Below are 20,212 nucleotides of genomic sequence, written 5' to 3' on the forward strand. Positions count from 1 at the left end.
GGCGGCGGTGGCTGCCGGGGCCCCGGAGTCCAGACCGCGTAACTGAGGCACCATCCCCGAGCCTCCAAGCAGCAGCGAGACCCCCGGAACCCACGTCCCCGGCCGAACTGCTGCGAAGCCCCGACCAGGATTCTGTATCTGAGATACCGACCTCAACCCTGTAACTCGGGCACCGCCCCTAGCCCGGCGTCTGTGAGACCTCACCTAGCAGGGAACCCTCGCCCTCCCAAACCCCGCGAGCCGGCTCCGCAGCCAGCGTGGCCGCCGTGAGACCTCCACCTCCAGGGAGCCCCAGCCCCTGCCCCTGCCTCCGCCCCCGCCCCGGGGCAGCGAACCGAACCCTGGGACACCACCTCCCCCCGACCACACCCCGCCAGGCCCGCTTCCTACCAGTGGTTGACTTGGCTTACTCAGGAGAGCGGGCTTGCGTTGGGGAAGACGCACAGCGCCCTAGAGAATCTCTTCGCGAGCAGAAGAGGCAGCGACCGCAGCCCAGCACCGGAACACTGACAAGCCGAGCTTGATAGCCCCGACTCCGCCTCTAAAGGCGAGCCCTCCGCCCGCCCTTCCCCAACGGACGAATGCGACCCCGCCCCCACTAGGCCGGGTGTAAGGTTGCGTGGTCGGGGCGCCCCCTGTCGTCCCGGAGGCCGCAAAGCACGCTCGCCCGTTCTCTTGTTAAATCATGGGAAATTCTTCCCAAGCTAAATCGATTCTAGCCCCTCCAAACCTACCAAGCCCCGGACGGCGTGGAAAGAAAAAAAGGGTAGGGGTGGCAGTGAGAGAAAAAGTGTTGGCATATACCTCTCCTGCGTATTTTTTCTCTCTAAGGAGTCTGGTCAACGTTTGTCCTGGGCTTTTATAACTAATTTCAACATATTCGGCTCACTCCAATATAGAGCGGCCATGTGCCACCTCTAGAAAAGAGATCTCTAGCTTCCCAAGAGAGTGGAAGTAAGAATACTTTATCCTAAATTACTTTGTAAGAGGGTTTTAAAAACAAATTTTCTTCAAATGGAAGTTAATGTCAAAACTGCAGGAAGGGGTGTAGATTCGCTAATTCTAATGTTTTTATTTTAACTATTTGCCATACACAGTACTATAAAGGGAGGACACAACTCAGAGCAGTGTCCTGAGCTCTGAAGCTTACAGTGGAAAGAAAAAATTCCAAGTAAATACATAAATACAATGCAATGTAACAGTTACAGAAGCACCTACAGACATTTAAAGAAACCTGAAAGGAATCATTATTGGAGAGTGGAGGAAGTCAAGAACGATTTCAAGGTAGAGATCACTGAGCTGTGTTTTTAAAGATTAATTTCAGCTCCCAGGCAAAAAACAAAACAACACAACCACCAGGGGAGAGTAGTTAAGCAAAGATGACCACACATCCAAAGTTTCAGGGTGATTAAAGATGAAGATGGAAAGGTGAGCTGTGATGCTATTCTTCCCCTCTCTCCTCCACTCCAGGCCAAAAACTAAACAAAAAAACTATTGACCATCTGTGTTGGGTGTCAGGAATAAACAAGGAACACAGAACTGATTCCTAGGTTTTGTAGCTTAGAATCTAGTGTGGAGTTGGAGAATGGAGGGGAAGAAAAAAACACCTAAAATAAGGAAATAAGGGAAGTAATTAAACATTTCACTAACTGTGGGTAGAAGACAAGTTGCTGAGATTAATTTGGACTTGGGGACAGGAAGAGGTATCACAGAGTTATGCTGAAGATTAAATCGTAAACTAATTGTAAGAATTGAGTACTGGTTTTTTCGGAACACTAATAGCTTATATAGATGTTAACTTTTACAAACACGACAAAAGACACCATCATAGCCTCCCACGAGGCTTCCATAGCTTCCTTGGAATGTCAGAGAACTCCCCGCTAGCGAAGCGTAGTGCCAAACCAAGCTACAGAATTTTACGCACGTGTAGTGACTCATCTGGAAGTAAACAAGAATACCACGTTTATCTTCGTCTCAACTAGCCTCCAGAACTACTTATATCTCAAGTTTCTCACAGACATCCTTATTGTTTGGGCTTTCAACAAACATTTAAGATTATCTACATCCACATAAAAACAAGCTTTTTCTCCCCAACACAGCCTAAGGATCTATCCATTTTTAATATGGCGGAGGCCGAGCCTGCGCAGTACGAACAAAGAAGACCAGTTCCAGTTTCTGGCAAAACGGCAACATGACCTTCTTCCGGCGGGGAAGGCTATACCATTCTCATACCCAATTATTGTGTTTGTCCTAATTCACACGTGTGATTTTCTACGATAATACGTTCTCATTTCAGCCACAAGAAGACTTCTCTGTCTCTATTATGTAACCACTGTTTATATAGTGGCATCCCGAAAGCGTTCCCGCCATCCCCGAATGGTCTGTACCGACTTCACCTCCGGTTCTAGGTGTCATGGCTGCCTCGAGAGACTAGTACGAGTTTGTACCTGTGGGGTGGGAAGGGTCCGAAGCCCACACCCGGGAACCTAGCGAGGTAAAGTTGCGTCTCGGTTGTGGAGGCGACAACTTCTCCGATTCCTCGGCGATGGCGGCGTCCGGGAGTGGTATGGCTCAGAAAACCTGGGAATTGGCCAACAACATGCAGGAAGCCCAGAGTATCGATGAAATCTACAAATACGACAAGAAACAACAGCAAGAAATACTGGCGGCGAAGCCCTGGACTAAGGAGTGAGGAGGTCCCTGGCGAAACGCAGGGGAGGGAAGGGGCGGCGGGAGTTTAGGACCCCCAGGGGGAGTGGGAGTTGGAGAGGGTGGAGAGTTTGTGTTTTCATGGGCAGGGAGAAGAATATGCCCCTGAGAAATTTTGGTCCTTTTGTCTCCTCAGGTAGAGCCAAAACCCCTCTCCGGGGGCTTGCTTCAACTCCCCTGTCTCTTTAACCCATTTGATTTCAGAGGATGTAAGAGGAAAAGGACAAGCGAGTATCATCTCATTTCTTATTATCTGTATTGTCATATATATGCCACACACCCTGCTTTAAGTCTTGCGTCGATTTACACTTTGCTGGGACCTTCAGTTTATCTCAGACTGGAGACTGCACCTGTCTTTAAAAACCAGATCAGCCCAGGGGTCTCTAAAATGACTGTGAGCCATCTTTCAGAGCTCTATAATTCATTGTTGACTGCTGATAACTTTCAGAAACAACGAGGCTCCACCCAGTCTCCCAAAACGTTACTCCACCGGATCTCAAGAGCTAGGAATTTTATCCGTAGAGTTTAAAGCTCTTTGCTCCTTAGCAAAAGTCCCTTTTCTCTGGGAGTAATGACAAGTCAAGGACTATTTACCCACAGCAGATTGTGTGAGGGAGAGAGTAGAAAGTAGAAATGGGAGGTAGCAAGGACAGCATGTTTATCAAGTATTTAATATAGGCTGAGCACTGACCTAGGGATTTCCATGTGTTATTTAATCTGCATGACAATCTTACTGTATTTTCATCCCTTTTCTTGCAAATAAGAAACAAGTAAATGTAAGTAACATTTCATGATCAGACTGAGGCAATGGACTTTTAAGTGAATAACAGACTGAAGTTCAAACCTCATTGACTGTCACTAGTTAGTTGACTGGCCCTAGGAAATTTGTGTATCTTCATTTTTTATCTGTAAAAAGGAATTAAGACTTATCTATTGGTAATATAAAGATTAGATGACAATACATTTAAAAGGGCCTACAATGTATGTAATGGGAGCACAATAACTATCTTTTTTTTCCTTTTCCCGGTAAATGAAGGAGCCAAGATTTTAATTCATGTCTTGACTCCCAAGACCAGGTCTCCATATTTCTCAGTTTTGACTGAAATCTGCGGGCAGACATCTTAAAAAAGGCTTCTCAGGGGGAAAAAAAGTGGGGGGGGGGGGGGGGGGCTTCTCAGAGACATTGACCAACCACATTATTAAAAACTGCTGTCTGCTTACTTTTATAACATTATACATTTAAGGTTGCTATAACCTATTAAATATTTGAACACTATCTGCTTGCTTTACTGTCTGATTGTGGCTCTAATTATATTCATCCTAGCTCTCCTGGGCTGCATCAGTGACACGGAAGTTGTAATTTTATTCAAGATAGTTTAGTCACATCTACATATGACAAACTGAAACAGTGATGGAAGCAGAAGTAAAGATATTAGAGCTACATTTTCAATTCTGAGGCTGATGGCACAGAAAGTAATACACTTTTTCGAGAGTACTATAGATGGGCTAAAACTAATCACAGCTATCACTTACAAAGTTTTAGTGTGCATCAGGCAGTAAGCTAAGCATTTTATATACATTATTTCACTTAACTTTATTTCCTCCTAACAACAAATCTTTGAAATATTCCTATTTGCAGATGAGGAAATTAAGGCACAGACATGAAGTGGTTATCTCTAAGGCTACAGCCAGCATGGCAGGGTAGACTCAAATGTAAGCAGATGGATGTCAGAGACCACATTTGGAACCATTAGGGGAGAAAGTTAGGCCTGAGAATCTTTAGGCACAACCATCCAACTAGAGTCAGAATGAGAGATTTGGTGATTCCAAAATTAATTGAGAAAAAGTCTATTGAACTGGTCATGTAATTCCTTTCTACTTGAATAGCGTATTTTAAAAATTATTTCACACTTTTCCCTTCCCCTGAGAGGAAATATTTTGCAGGACCCTGACATGTTTATCATTTCCAATCCCCTGCAGTAAAGCTACTTCCTTTTTCTTTTCCACATTCTACACTCTTTCCCCTTCCCATCACTATAAATTCCTTCAATACTTACTTGTAATCTTTACAAAAACTGTCTTTGAAATTATGTTTTATATAAGTTAATTATACTGTGCTTTTGTTTTGTAGCCACCATTACTTTAAGTACTGCAAAATTTCAGCATTGGCTCTACTGAAAATGGTGATGCATGCCAGATCGGGAGGCAACTTAGAAGTGATGGGCTTAATGCTAGGAAAGGTGGATGGTGAAACCATGATCATTATGGACAGTTTTGCTTTGCCTGTAGAGGGCACTGAAACCCGAGTAAATGCTCAGGCTGCTGCATATGAGTACATGGCTGCATATATAGAAAACGCCAAACAGGTAAAAATGTTGTTCCTTAAAGATCAGTAACTCTAAGTTAAGAGTCTCGTGGTGACTCTTGAGTTTCTAAACTTAAAACTGTCCTCTTTACATAAAGTTGATATTTTATTTTCAACAATTTCTATGTAAAATGTGTAAAAGGTTAGCATGGATTTTTTTTTTTTTTTTTTTTTTTTTTAAAACTCATACTCAAGGGGCACCTGGGTGGCTCAGTGGGTTAAGCCTCTGCCTTCGGCTCAGGTCATGATCTCAGGGTTCTGGGATCGAGCCCCGCATCGGACTCTCTGCTGAGCGGGGAGCCTGCTTCCTCCTCTCTCTCTCTGCCTGCCTCTCTGCCCACTTATGATCTCTACCTGTCAAATAAATAAATAAAATCTTTAAAAAAAAAAAACTCAAGAGAGTAGATCTTAAAAGTTTTCATCATAAGAAAAAAGTTGTACCTAATGTGCAGTGATGGATGTTAACTACATTTCTTGTGATCATTTTGCAATATATACACGTATTGAATCATTATAGTGTATACCTGAACTAATACAATGTTATACGTCCATATCTCAGTAAAAAAAAAAAAAAAAAATTATTTCTCACACTCAGTATCAGATGTATGTTTAAAACCAAAAATTTGGAAATGACCTAAATGTTCCTGAGTATAAAACTGATTAAATAGATTATGGTATAGCTATACAATGAACTATAAGCCTGCCTTTAAGAGAAATAAAAATTAAAAAGTAGTTATCTATATATTTAATCTACTTGGAACAAACCCCATGATATTGTGTTGAGTTGAAAAAGCAGAGTGTAGAGCACTGTATGTGGTATGCTGTTGTGTGTATCTCTCTTAATCTACATATATGCAGAGAATATGTCCGTAAGATAGGTATATAAGCAGTGATTATAGTGGTTTACATCTGGGTTGAGAATCTGGGTAGTTGGGGGGAACAAGGTAGGAAGCAGACTGAATAACCTTACTCTACTTGTGTCTTGTTAATTTTATTCCTGAAGCTTCAGGTATTGTGCTTTGGGTATTACCTATTGGAAATAATGCTTTTTTAACCTAAAAGCAGCATATGCTATCCACTATTCTGCATGTTTTCATTTTATCATAATGCTATGTAAGCAGACAAATGACAAGTGTCTCTAAGATTAAACAGAATCCTCAATCTTCTTTGCCTTCTTTGTTAGGTTGGCCGCCTTGAAAATGCAATTGGCTGGTATCACAGCCATCCTGGCTATGGCTGCTGGCTTTCTGGGATTGATGTTAGTACTCAGATGCTCAATCAGCAGTTCCAGGAACCATTTGTAGCAGTAGTAGTAAGTATTTTTACAATCAGTCTTAATTAAGTTCTTCATGAAGATTTATTAAAGCAAGTATACAGAGAAATAAAAACTGTAGAACAGTCTGGTGTCATTATGCCTAGGATTGAATCTGAATTCCACCTCCTAGAAGCTGGGACTTCAAACAAGCTACTTAACCTCTCTGCAACTCTTCCCCAACTCTGTAAGATGAGGGTGATCACAGCACCTATGTCTTAGTTCCCTGCAAACAGTAGACATTCAGTAATGTTGACTGAATTGAGTAAGTCAGAAATTGCTAGAGCAGCTCTTGCTATGCTCACAGTGTTTTAGATGCAATCCAGGTTACTATGAGAAAGGTAGAAACTGTTCCTCTAGTAAAAGAAAACTTTGAAAAAGAGATGAGGAAGTCTTCAGATAACATTCTTAAATAGTATAATAACTAGATCTACTTTCTAAATTAATTATGGTAATTCTATACTTAACCACTTTATTCAACTTTGTTGTTATTTGGTTTGGTTATTTTTTTCCAATTATTGTTCCCTATTATTTGGTTATTTTACTTAGTGTTTGTATGTGTGCATGCATGCATAGTATTATATATACGTATGTAGTTCTAAGTTTAACATTTAAACAAATGGAAGTATATAACAGTTTTATAACTAGCAGATATCAAATACGTCTTTCTTATAGATTGACCCAACAAGAACAATATCTGCAGGGAAAGTGAATCTTGGAGCCTTTAGGACATACCCAAAGGTAATTTTTAAAACTTGAAGTCCTTATAATTTTTTAAATGACTTATTTTTAAAGTCATGTTATGGTTAATACCTTGTTTTGTCCTAAACAGTTTGAAAATATTTACAAAATAGCAGTCAACCAAAACAAATTGTCTGTAGCAAAAGATAACACATTTGTGTTATATGTTGCTAAGAAAGCAGTTTTCGTTTGTTAATAAGTACCTGTGTGCCCATCGTGACATTCTGACAGGTACTAGACCACAAGCTAAATACATCTGTTTCTGTCCCTACAAACTGAAATAGATATTAGCATACGTATACATCCCCTGACAAGAAAAATGAATCTATAAACCAAATCCAACCATTGGCCATCATTGGGGTTGAGAGACAGAATAAGCACCTTTTTTTACTGGAATGTCTAAGGTCAATATGTGGCTCCCCAGAATTAATGTTTCTATAAATGGAAAGCTGCGTAGAAAGTATGTTTTTTCTGCATGAGTGTTTGTGTGTGGTTTTTTTAATCTTCTGTTTTCTCCATTTTTGTTGAGGGCTACAAACCCCCTGATGAAGGACCTTCTGAGTACCAGACTATCCCACTTAATAAAATAGAAGACTTTGGTGTACATTGCAAACAGTAAGTAATTTTAAGGTGTATGTGATACCACAATCATCTTAAGAATCCTTAGTACAAGCCCTTAATTTCACAGAGGAAAATAAAGGTTCAGATGAAATGCATCTCATAATCCCTTTTAAAATTGTAGTAAGAATACAGAATTTAGGATAATGTTTGAATTTTTTATTAATAATCATTTTAACCTGTTATTTGCCTTTCACACAACTATAAATATTGTCAATGTATAAGATACTTGGCCCATTGTTGAAATTAACAATTGAAAAAAGTTGTATTCAGGAAGAACCTGACACAAGCATGTCTGCAAGCTCTCATAGTAACCAAGTTTCATTTGTTTGTTTATGAGAGCACATGAGCAAGGGGGAAGGGCAAAGAGAGAAGCAGACCCCCCCCCCGCCCCCACCACTACCACTACCGAGCGGGAAGCCCAACACAGGGTTCTATCCCAGGACCCCAAGATCATGACCTGAGCTGAAAGCAGCCTCTTTAACCAACCGAGCCACCCAGATGCCCCTCAGGTTCCATTTAGTAAAACTTCATCCTAAGCATTTTCACTCCAAAATTTAAAGAAACCATACTAAAACCAATGAATTATATACTTCTTTAAAATAGTGAATATTGTATGGTGAGTGCTGGGAAGTGTGTAAGCCTGACGATTCACAGACCTGTACCCCTGGGGCAAATAATACAGTATATGTTAATAAAAATAATTAATAAAAAAAAGAAAATAGTGAATGTTAAGGCATTTGAATTACATCTCAAGTTTTAAAAGTATTAAGCCAGTGAAAACAGTTTTCTCCTTCTGAATATATCTTGCCACATCACATTGACCTTCCCACCACATTCTGGAGCCTGAACCAAAGTACTAGCCTTCTAACTAGTCTTCCAGTTCTTCTGTTCCCCCCTTTAAAGGTCTTTTGTCAGCCAAATTGATTCTGTTAAAATGTAAGTGAGGTCATATTCCTCCTCCTCCAGAATGATTTCCTGTATCACCAAAAATAAGATCCATAGTCCTTATGATGGACTAACAGCCCTATGTGATCTGACCCGTACTACCTCTGGGCTCATCTCCTGTCACTAAATCTTTGCTCTCTCCAGTCCAGTCACAGGGGCCTCCTCATGGTTGTCAGAAGTACCAGGCAACTTTCTGCCTCAGGGCCTTTGCATTTGCTGTTCCCTCTTCTGAGAAAATTGTTCCTATTTCCATGTGGCTCACTGACTGCTTCAATCATGGATTATCTGTTTAAGGGTCACCTTAACAGAGAATGTTCACTGGTCACCCTGTCTAAAATAACACCTTCCAGTCAGTCACTTTGTTTCAGTTTCCCTGCTTTATTTTTCTTCTTAGCACTTACCATTCTGACATGTTTTTGATTCCTTGTTATTGACCCCTTTAGAATGTGAACTTCATTACAATAGACTTAATTCAGTGCTGTAGACTAACATTTAAATCAGACATGGCACATAAAAGGGTGGGCATCCCCCCAAAAATGTTACCTAAATGATTAGGGTCCCCTTTTCTCCATGCCTCCTATCCAAACTTCTAGGAATACCTCTTATTCTTCCATTCAGAAATTCTTAGAAAATTCTAGAATTTCTAAAATTGAGTTATAAAATATATCAGTCATCCCTGACATACTTCAGGGGGAAAAAAAAGATTATTTTTTATTTTTCAGTTAGAGACTTGGGATTAAATCACATAATTTGCCCTATTGGAAAAGAATTTTTTAAAGAAGACAAAAATTTAAACCATTCTGGTTTGAGAGAATTGCTCCTAAGCATGGAAACACCTTTGCTGTGATACTTTCTCAGCGTAAAAGTCAATTTTTCATTTATATTGAGTTATAGTGATAGAAAAAGCTTATACCTTTTATACCTACACTACTTATTTCACTACCAACAGCAGTTTTTGAAAGAAAAAAGACTGAGGCAGTCTATGCTTTCTGTATCCAAACAAACCTACATTTCCTATTTTACTAAAATACAAGCCCATCAGAGAAGAAGAGCCACCTTCTAGCTATCTACATTGTTAGAGCCTAGAATTTGGAATCTGAAATTACTTAGATAGTCAAAGGTATTCTCTTAGGATCAATTCCTGAATAAGAGAGAATAAACTCTTTCCTAGGGCAAATAAGGGGCTTGATTTATTTTTGTTTAAAATCTTTAATGAAACATAGTGCCAGGCTGAAAGAGCAGGGGTTTGGGGCAGCCTGCTTATAGATCCATTTCCGAACTTATTTGGTGATAAGGTATTACGTCCACTTTATATTGGTCTTTCTTTCCTGCCTTAAATCCCACATCATATTGCACACCCAAAGTCTGTTTAAAATAAAGAATATAATGTAGATATTAAATATTTTTAACTTTGAAGAACCTTAGTGAAAATAGGACACGGGTTGTTTTGTTTTTTTAAGTTAGCTTGTATGTTATCAGTGTTATGCAGGAGCATGGTTTAAAGAGTAAAATGGTTCTATGAAACTTATTATGAAAAATAACAATTTGTACCATTCCCTTTCCCATCCCCCAGAGGCAGTCACTTAAACTATTATAGTTATTCCTATATGTATTTACCCCATATCTTCAAACAAGTGCTGATAGCGCTACTTCTTGATTTTCAGTTCTAGACAGTATCTATTATTGACTTCCCGTACAGAAGATGAGGATTTAGCTACACAAGTAATTTTGAATGTTCTTCTTGTTTTCAACTCTACTACTGAGATTTGCAGCTAATCACTACATACTAGACAAAAAATTTCATTGCATCAGCCTATGGAATTAAAACAGTAATTACATTAAGGTGATCCATTAATTTTAAAACATAAACTCTATAGAACTTTGTTTGAGTTCCCTTATTTTCCATCCTTTATAAATCCAAATGTCTATTGCTATATTCATCTCTCATTTCTTTTTTTTTCCTCAAGTATCAGAGATACAGCCCCCTGCTTTCTAAAGCTGACCTTTTCTACTTGGGCCCCTCATCCCCTCCCCATACCTAACTCCCTTACTCCTGGGATCTTACTTCTTAAATACTCTCTTAAATGTCTACAGTCTGCATGTAAAAATAAAACTATGAGAGTTTTGATAGTAGATAAAACTTTTCATATCTTTCTCTGCCACTTACTAGCTATGTAGCTTTGAGTAAAATCTTTGCTGTCTGAACATTTCTTTGTCTACAGACTGGGAATAATAAATGCTTTATGTGTATGGTTATAAGAAAGACTAAATGAGAATGTATGTAAAGCACCCAGAACATAATAGGTGCTCAAGAAATAAGCTGTTCACCTGCACATTTCATTAGCCGTGTCCTGTCCATCTTCAGATCTGCATAGGTATCTTAATCTTGAAAAGACCCTCACTTAATTCTGATGTCCTTAAATTCTTACTCTTTTTTAATTTCTTCACTCGCTCCTGAATTAATTCAACAAGAATTTCTTATGGTGTCCACCTGTCTTTTATCTTTTGCACCACTAACCTGCGTCTGAGCCTTTCTTCACATCTGCTGCACTTCAGTAGTATCCTTTGTGGTCTCCCTGCCTACTGTTTCTCTGAAACACATCCTATTGTAAGCACCTCTTAAACACCTCTTAAAACACCTCTTTGGCCCTATCATGCTCTGCTCAAATATCTTCCATGAGTCCCCACTACCTAGAAGATAAAGTTTAAATTTATTTTTTTAAGTTTTTATTAACTTCTAGTTAACATACAGTGTAATATTAGTTTCAGGTGTATAATCCAGTGATCAGCATTTCCATACAACATCTGGAGCTCATGACAAGTGCACTCCTTAATCCCCATCACCTATCTAACCCATCCCTCCACCCATGAAGTTTAAATTTTATTACCTTTTGTGTAGTATCTTCTACCAAATAGATCCCAACAAAGGTTTCTAGGTTCCCCTTACATAGTTACTCTGCTTTTGCTTAACTGTCCAGCCAAAGTGATTTATTTACTGTTCCTTTTATGACTTTCCTGTTTATAAGTCAATGCTGCCTGCTTAATGCCCTCCTTGCTGTCAACATATCCGCACATAGACTCATGTAAGGGTTACTCTCAGTCCCGCCTTCTCCCTAGGCCTTCTCAGGCAATTCTGTCTACACTGAGAGTACTCGGTATCTCTAACATTTAATTGGTGGTGATTAATTCTATATATGCCCTATAGCATCACTGTTATTTAGTATATATCATTGCATTTAATTTTTTGTGGATTCATACCACATTTCCCCTATAAATAGTATTAAGCTCCTTAAGGTTAAAAAAAAAGTCTCTTGTTTCTTTGTATCTATTGATGTACAGAACCTAGTGAGTATTTAAATATTTATTACATTAAAAATACATGTTTTTCATACATTTAACCAAATATTTCTTGCGCTCACTGGTTATAAATTAGGCACCTTTAAAAGTAGTATTTTTTTAGGCACTCTAAGGATTCTACTTTGAGGTTTGCTTTCCAAAAAGCAATATATCTGGGGCACCTGGGTGGCTCAGTGAGTTAAGCCTCTTGCCTTCGACTCAGGTCATGATCTTAGGGTCCTGGGATTGAGCCCCGCGTCAGGCTCTCTGCTCAGCAGGGAGCCTGCTTCCCCCTCTCTCTCTGCCTGCCTCTCTGCCTACTTGTGATCTCTCTCTCTGTATCAAATAAATAAATAAAATCTTTAAAAAACACACAATAGATCCTAATTAGGGGATTAGAAGGAAGAAATGGGAAAGCCACATGTCATTTTCAGTACTTTTAAAAGCTTACCAAAAATTTCATTGACCCTAGAGAAGCAGTTCATTAAGTTTATGTGCTTTTTGGCTAGAATTTATGAACTCAATAACATGGATAAACATATGTTATTCAGAAGTTCTGACTAATTGTTAAGTTTTGGGGAATGCTGGACTCTATAGTGGGAAGAAATTTAACACAAGAAAGTTTAACAGAAGATTTAAAACAGAAGATTGAAACCATGCCTCTGAAGTTTAACAGAAGTTTAACAGTTAAAGTTTAACAGAAGATTTAAAACCATGCCTCTGAAGAGTAAGGAAGCCATGGTTACCTATTGTTCTATTGGACTAAAAACTAAAACATAACTATTTGGATATAAAATGTAATTCACTTAAATTTGGCCATAACTTTTATATGATATGGTTGAATTTTTTTTTTTTAGCTTACTAACTTGTCCTTTTGTTTCATAGATATTATGCCTTAGAAGTCTCATATTTCAAATCCTCATTGGATCGCAAATTGCTTGAGCTTTTGTGGAATAAATACTGGGTGAATACGCTGAGTTCCTCTAGTTTGCTTACTGTAAGTACTATATTTCCAAGGGATGCATTTGAATTTTATCTAAGCTACATAAGTTGTTTAATATCTGAAACTCTTTTTCCTGGAAAGGTTGTACCTGACTTAGCCAAGACACCAGGGCTGGGATTAGATTCTGCACATGACCAGAGCTGGATTGGGATACTAGGCGAAGCCAAGATCTGTGTCATGTGGCATTGAGATTAAGTCCAAGTGACAAATATAGGTGGCCAGATGAAAGTGAAATCTGCCCCTGCCTTAAAGCGACAGAGAGAAAACTAGAAATAATTGTTTTTTGTTGAGTCAAGTGCATCAGGTAGGACCCCAGTTACAAGTGACAGGAGACCCACCCAAGCTGGCCTAATCAAAAAAGAGAATCTTTTAAGCTGTGAAGTCCAGGAGTAGGGCTTACTACAGGCAAGTTTGCACTGAAACAGTATTGTGAGATCTTTGTCGTTCTGTCTTAGCTTTGATTTCGTATCATTCAGCTTCAGTTTTGGGCTTCCTGTGAAAACAAGATTGCAGGGGCTCCTGCGTGGCACCTGGAGTTAAGTGTCCAACTCTTGGTTTTGGCTCAGGTCCTGACGTCAGGGTCATGAGACTGATCCCAGTGTTGGGCTCTCAGCTCAGTGCAGAGTCTGCTTGGGATTCTGTCTCCCTCACCCTCTCCCTTTCCTGCTTATGCTGTCTCTTAAAGAAATAAATCTTTAAAAAAAAAAAAAGGAGGGGAGAGGAAAGGAAAACAAGATGGCAGCATTAACTTCAGGCCTCCTGGCCTCTCATTTTCACATTCAAAAGAGAAGATCAGGATACACGTAGTCACGCATAACTCCAGGCAAAACCTCATTGTGTCTGAGGTTTGTTTAGGTCACATGCCCATCTTAAACCTGCTCTGGGCCAAGGGAATGAGCACCATGAGTGGCTGTGTCAAGGCAAGTACTTGGGCTGGGCTAGAAAAAACTCAGGAGCACATGGACTAAGAATTAGGAAGCATCGTCCCCAGAAGGAAATCAGAATATCATTAACTTAAAGTAGCAGATGCTGGGCAACAAAAAATAAGATAAAATAAATCACTTAATTTTTTCAAATATATCATTAAAACATAACTTAGAAGGATATTTATTTTACAAGCTTCTACTGGAGCTTAGTCACGAACAGTTGCTTTTCCTTTTTTTTTTTTTTAAAGTAGGCCACCTCACATAGTACAGAATAACATAATGGTTAGAATCACAAAATTTGGTACAAGGTAAACTCATTTCAAAAAGAACTCTGGCACTTTACTAGATGTGTGTGACCTTCAGAAATTTATTTAATGAGACTAAGCCTATTCTTGGGTTCAATGATAACAGTACCTACCTACATCATTAAGTACCATGACAGTTAAATGAAATTCTTTATGTAAATCAGTTAACAAAGTGCCTGGCATATAATAAAGCCTCCGCAAGTTACTATTTTTTGTTTGGTTCATTTCTTGGTTCATAGGAAAAGGCCTCACTTGAGCATAATTTCTATGATTCTATTATTTATTTTAAAAATTTTATTTCTTTAGAGAGAGAGCCTGAGCAGGGGCAGAGGGAGAGAGAAAATCCCAAGCAGACTCCCTGCTGAGCACAGAGCCCAACAGAGGGCTTGGTCCCATGACTCTGAGATCATGACCCAAGCTGAAGCCAAAAGTTGGACACTTAACTGACTGAGCCACCCAGGCGACCCTGTCTATGATTTTAAAAAGAGTTCTGACAGACTTCTTATTCTTACTTTGTAACCTTAACAGTCAGAAGTAGCAAATTAGAAGAAAGGAAAATGATCATTATAGCAAACATTTATGAAGTGCTTCTTTTGTGCCATATACTGCTAAATGCTTTGTATGCATTGCTTCCTTAGAGGCAAGTATACTGATGAGAACCAGAAGTGACATATGATGGCAGAGGGAAAAACACTAAGACCAGAGCAGTCTGAACCTTTCTTTGCCTAAAGGCAAACAGCTCTACCTACTCAGCCAGCCAATGGTTATCCCTGTATTCCAACACTGCATATGTTGAGGACATTAATAATCAAGAAAAGGTTAAATTAGGTTAAATTGTATTTTCTTCTTTTTTGTGGCTGTATATATGGTTCATTACAGCATTTTAAAAAATTTATAGGGCTCCTGAGTGGCTCAGTCGGCTAAGCATCTGCCTTCGGCTCGGGTCACGATCCTGGGATCAAGCCCCTCGTTGGGCTCCCTGCTCAGCAGGGAGTCTGCTTCTCCTCTCTCTGCTCCTCCCTCCCTCATGCACACACTCTCTCTATCTCAAATAATCTTAAAAATTAAAAAGAAAAAATTGATAGACATATGTTCAATGCATCTCTTTCTCCAGCTAACACATACTACCTAAAAGCTACCAGGAAAAAAAAAAGTTATTTTTGGATTTAACAAATTAGTTCCCTATTCATTTTCTGTGTGTTTAAAATGTTAATGATGTTATTTTATTTCATTTTAATAGTATAACTGTGGTTCCTGCCATCTTAACATTTTTATGGCTTTAGCTAAATCTTCCAAATGTGAAGTGGTTTACAAACCTTAAGTTTTTCTTCAAATCTGTAGAGGGGGAAAATGTCTTGGTGTCCTAAACCATTTAGGTCCAAAGTGAATATAATTGCATATTTAAAAGAGCACTTTATAAAATCATTGGAAGAGCTGGTAGCATTGTAAAGGGCACTCTGTAGTGAGTATGATGACAGCAAATAACTTTTCATGTTTGGTGGTTGAACTTGTACACTGTCTTACAGATTGAGTAAATAGAGTAATGTATTAATTGTTTCTAAGTTGTTTATTTAATCTTCACTCTTTTTTGAAGATAAGGGAAAGAAATGGAACATATACTTCATAACACATCTTAGTGAAAAGTTGTTTTGTATTTTAGACCACAACATTTAAAAAAAAAAACCCATAAAAATGCTCAAGTGTTTAATGCTTAGGTGTACATATATAACTTAAAGTTTTTCTTTTTAAAAAGTATGAAATATTAAGGGACAAATGGTATTTATAGGTGTGTGTGCAAGCATATAGCAATAATCTAAAATATAACCAGGATTACAGCTAAGTGGAGGGATTATAAGTGTTTCCTTTCCTCTTTACTTTGCTCTACATTTTCCAAATTGTCTGTAGTAACTATTACTTTATAATCAGAAAACCTAAGATAAATGTTACTTTTTAAAAATAGTTCAGTATTAAATGCTGAAATTTCAACAAGAACAAATAACAAAATTAGCTAATAGTTATTAAGCCTTTACCAGGTGCCATGGACAGTCCTAAGAGCTTTATATACATTACTCCATATACATTACTTTAGTCTTCATGATAGCCTTAATGTAGAAATTATCACTGTCCTCTCCCCAATTTTCAGAAGACAACTTAAAGGCACAGAAAACTTGGGAGTTTACCCAAGGCCTCCCAGCTAATCTGCAGCAGGACCAAAGCTGAGACTTTGGCCTATGTACTTCACAGCCTCTCATAATAACAAGTATTAGACTAATGAGTCAAAAAGAAGAATTCCAAATTTAATCTTGAAATTATAAAGCGGGGGAAAACTCCACACTTGAACTGCTTGAACTTTGGAGTCAGTTTGTACAAGTAAATCTCATTTCTTACTTCAGTGACTATCACACTTAAATTTCATGGTGGAATTCTTTGTAAATGAAATGTTCTAAGAAGAAAAAATATACGTTAAAATATATATATGCACACACACACTGACACAATGCCATTTTCCCTACAGAATGCAGACTATACCACTGGTCAGGTCTTTGATTTGTCTGAAAAATTAGAACAGTCAGAAGCCCAGCTGGGACGAGGGAGTTTCATGTTGGGTTTAGAAACACATGACAGAAAGTCAGAAGACAAACTTGCCAAAGCTACAAGAGACAGGTAAGAGCAAATCTGTTCCTACCCCTAACTAGTTCTTTTTGTTTCAAAATGTGCACCTTATAATTGGATTCAAATTCCTTATGTTTCAACTTACTTACAACTTAGAATGGTACCTGAATGTTGATTTCTTGGGACCTTTAAGAGTTATCAAATGCAAATTTTAGCTTAGAAAATTTAGGTTAAAACATTTAAGGTTTAAAGATCTAGGTAATGTATTATTAAAAAACTGCCAGTCATCTTTTCTAGATGTAGCTAAAGAAAACCAATCCATCACTGGATTTAAAAAAAAAAAAAAGAGGGTGGTTGGGTTATAGACATTGGGGAGGGTATGTGTTATGGTGAGTGCTGTGAAGTGTGTAAGCCGATGATTCACAGACCTATACGCCTGGGCAACTAATACATTATATGTTAATTAAAAAAAAAAAAAAAACTTCTGCAAAAGGACATCCAAATCTATTCTAACTTAATCGTCTTTTGAGGGATTATATTGAGATTTCTTAAATTTATCAAACTTATTTTTATGAAGTTTTAAGCCCCTAAATATAAAAGAAATGACTGCATTTCTCTTAAGTTATTCTTCTGAAATTATCTTAATACAGTAATTTAGTATCCCAAATTGCACTACCAAGAATTTGTTAGGAACAAACTTGGAATGTTTTCTCTGATAACTTATGAAATAATCAGGTGGCCCTTCAGATGCATAGAGGATTGGAAAGACCCCCTAAATAGCATGTACTTTCATATAAGTTTGAACTTTAATGTGATAATTAGCTGCAGAGAATAAGGGAAAATTATGTTGACATCTATATAAACTGATACCTTGGTATCCATCTTCAGAAAAATCGGACTGGTCAGGAGGACAGAAAAGGGAGATGGGAGGGTAAAGTGTGTTAGGAGCAGAAGCCATCTTGGGTTAAATTATCTTACTCTTTTCCATGAATTTTTAGAAGGTATAAAGCTAGTGACCTGGTTAAAAATTTAATCTTTCTTTAATATTAGGTCTCATTTTTTTATATGAGTGTATGCTTTTGCTTATCTATCTTTATATCATTTGTGATTTATAATTTTATCTACATTTACACCTCAGTTTCTTAGCAAGCAAAAATTTCACAATGGTAATGTCTCTAATTATATAAGAAGAAATGTAGGAAGGACAAAAGTAGTAGTAAACAGGTAGAGTATTTTCCTTTTGTGGGTAACTATAAAAATTGTATCTCTTCTAAATATGGTGGGGTTTTACTGTTTTTTGCTTTTTATTTTTTATCAGTTTTAAAACCTAAGTCCTTCCCCCATTGACTTTGACCTTGAATTGTTTGAAGGATGTTTGTGATTATTTTGGGGGAAAAAGCATAGTATTCTTTAAATTAATCTCTTTTTTAATAATTCTAAGTAATAAACAATAAGGAGTAAGATTTTAATGTAATATCAGAATCAGTCTGTAACGATGAATTATATATAACTTCAGTCACCTTCCAAAATGGAACTTTTCCCAAAACTGTTGATAAGTAACAGAATTAACTGTTGTAAGTTATATCAAATTTTATACTGCTCTGTTGTGAAGCTTCTAGTAAGTATAGTTGACTCTTAAACAATGTGGGTTTGAACTGCATGGATCTGCTTATATGTGGGGTTTTTTTTTAGTACAGTATTTAAATACAGTACAGTAATATAAATGTAGATTTTTAATACTTCTCTGTAGCTTAGTTTTTTGTAAGAATATAGTATATAATATATGTAATGTACAAAATATGTGTTAATCAACTGTTTATGTTATTGTTAAGCTTCCCATTAATACTAAGCTCTTAGTAGTTAAGTTTTGGGGGAGTCAGAAGTTACATGTGAATTTTCAACCAAGTGGAAGATTTGGTACCCTTAACTCCCACGTTGTTCAAGGTTCAACTGTAATGAAATGGTTAAAAGACATGACGAAGGCTAAAAATTACAAGAGTAAACTGTAAATTGTGGTTCATGGAGTATAAATAGAGCTGAAAATCATTATTGGGGATACAAGGATGGAAATGGAGGGGAGGGAACTTGCATATTCAAAACAGTTTTAATGTTCTTATGACATTATGTGATGTGTTTTTTCTTTCCAGCTGCAAAACTACCATAGAAGCTATCCATGGATTGATGTCTCAGGTTATTAAGGATAAACTGTTTAATCAAATTAACATCTCTTAAACAATCACTAAGTAGTACTTTTGACTGAAAGCCAGTATGAGAAAAATACTCAAGTAACACTTTAAAACCAGTTACCAAAAATCTGATTAGAAGTATAAGGTGCTCTGAAGTGTCCTGAATATTAACATCGTGTAATAAAACTCTTTAAAATGAAATTGTTCTTCCGTTATTTTGTGGGAGCAGTTACATTATTTTTCTAGTATCCTTTAATGTTCTTGACTGTAAGAGAAAGAAATATTTTGGCTATTGTGGACATTGCTGTTATGAACATTGGAGCGCATATGGCCCTTCTTTTCACTACATCTGTATCTTTGGGGTAAATACCCAGTAGAGCAATTGCTGGGTCATAGGGTAGCTCCGTTTTTAATTTTTTGAGGAACCTCCACATTGTTTTCCAAAGTGACTGCACCAATTTGCATTCCTACTAAGAGTGTAAGAGGGTTCCCCTTCCTCCACAACTTCTCCAGCATTGTTTCTTCCCTTGTGGAAAGAGCTAAGATGCTCTTCAGCAGACAAATGGATAAAGATGTGGTCCATATATACAGTGGAATATTACTCATCAGAAAGGATGAATACCCAACTTTTGCATCAACTTGGATGGGACTGGAGGAGATTATGCTAAGTGAAATAAGTCAAACAGAGAAAGTCAATTATCATATGGTTTCACTTATTTATGGAACATAAAGAATAGTATGAAGGACATTAGGAGAAGGGAAAAATGAAGGGGGAGAAATCAGAGTGGGAGACAAACCATAAGAGACTATGTACTCCGAGAAACAGAGTTTTAGAAGGGAGGGTTACGGGGGATGGGTGAGCCTGGTGATGGGTATTAAGTAGGGCATAGATTGCCTGGAGCACTGAGGGTTACACGCAAACACTGAATCATGGAATACTACATCAAAAACTAATGTACTGTATGGTGATTAACATAGCACCAAAAAATAAAAATAAAAAGATATAGAAAAAAAAGGAAGAAATATTTGTTGGAACCTTCCTATTTTCTAAATTTAAAACAAAGAATTTCAGCACTTCACTTGCCATACTGATTATCAGAGCCACTTTTTAATTCACTTATACCTTCTTTTGGTAATCTACTAGTTAAAA

At 37.7% G+C, this 20,212-nt stretch overlaps 1 protein-coding gene across 3 annotated transcripts; it reads left to right on the plus strand.

Annotated features, from left to right (window-relative positions):
- The first annotated feature begins 2,220 nt into the window (after window positions 1-2,220).
- On the plus strand, window positions 2,221-19,351 carry LOC111155439 (COP9 signalosome subunit 5). 3 transcript variants are annotated; one of them, XM_022515594.1, is made up of 8 exons: window positions 2,221-2,688; window positions 4,841-5,075; window positions 6,258-6,386; window positions 7,062-7,127; window positions 7,657-7,742; window positions 12,915-13,026; window positions 16,779-16,927; window positions 19,024-19,351. In XM_022515594.1, exons 1-8 carry the CDS (start codon window positions 2,546-2,548, stop codon window positions 19,106-19,108), a joined length of 1,005 nt encoding a protein of 334 aa, XP_022371302.1. In that variant the 5' UTR covers window positions 2,221-2,545; the 3' UTR covers window positions 19,109-19,351. The 3 variants fall into 3 exon arrangements, with proteins under 3 accessions (XP_022371302.1, XP_022371303.1, XP_022371304.1); XM_022515595.1 differs by having other exon boundaries at window positions 2,226-2,494; window positions 19,024-19,350; XM_022515596.1 differs by having other exon boundaries at window positions 2,661-2,696; window positions 19,024-19,350.
- The last annotated feature ends 861 nt before the right edge of the window (window positions 19,352-20,212 follow it).

The sequence above is a fragment of the Enhydra lutris genome, unplaced genomic scaffold (genome assembly GCF_002288905.1).
Source record: "Enhydra lutris kenyoni isolate GAN:26980312 unplaced genomic scaffold, ASM228890v2 scaffoldscaffold41, whole genome shotgun sequence".
NCBI classification, from domain to species: Eukaryota; Metazoa; Chordata; class Mammalia; order Carnivora; family Mustelidae; genus Enhydra; species Enhydra lutris.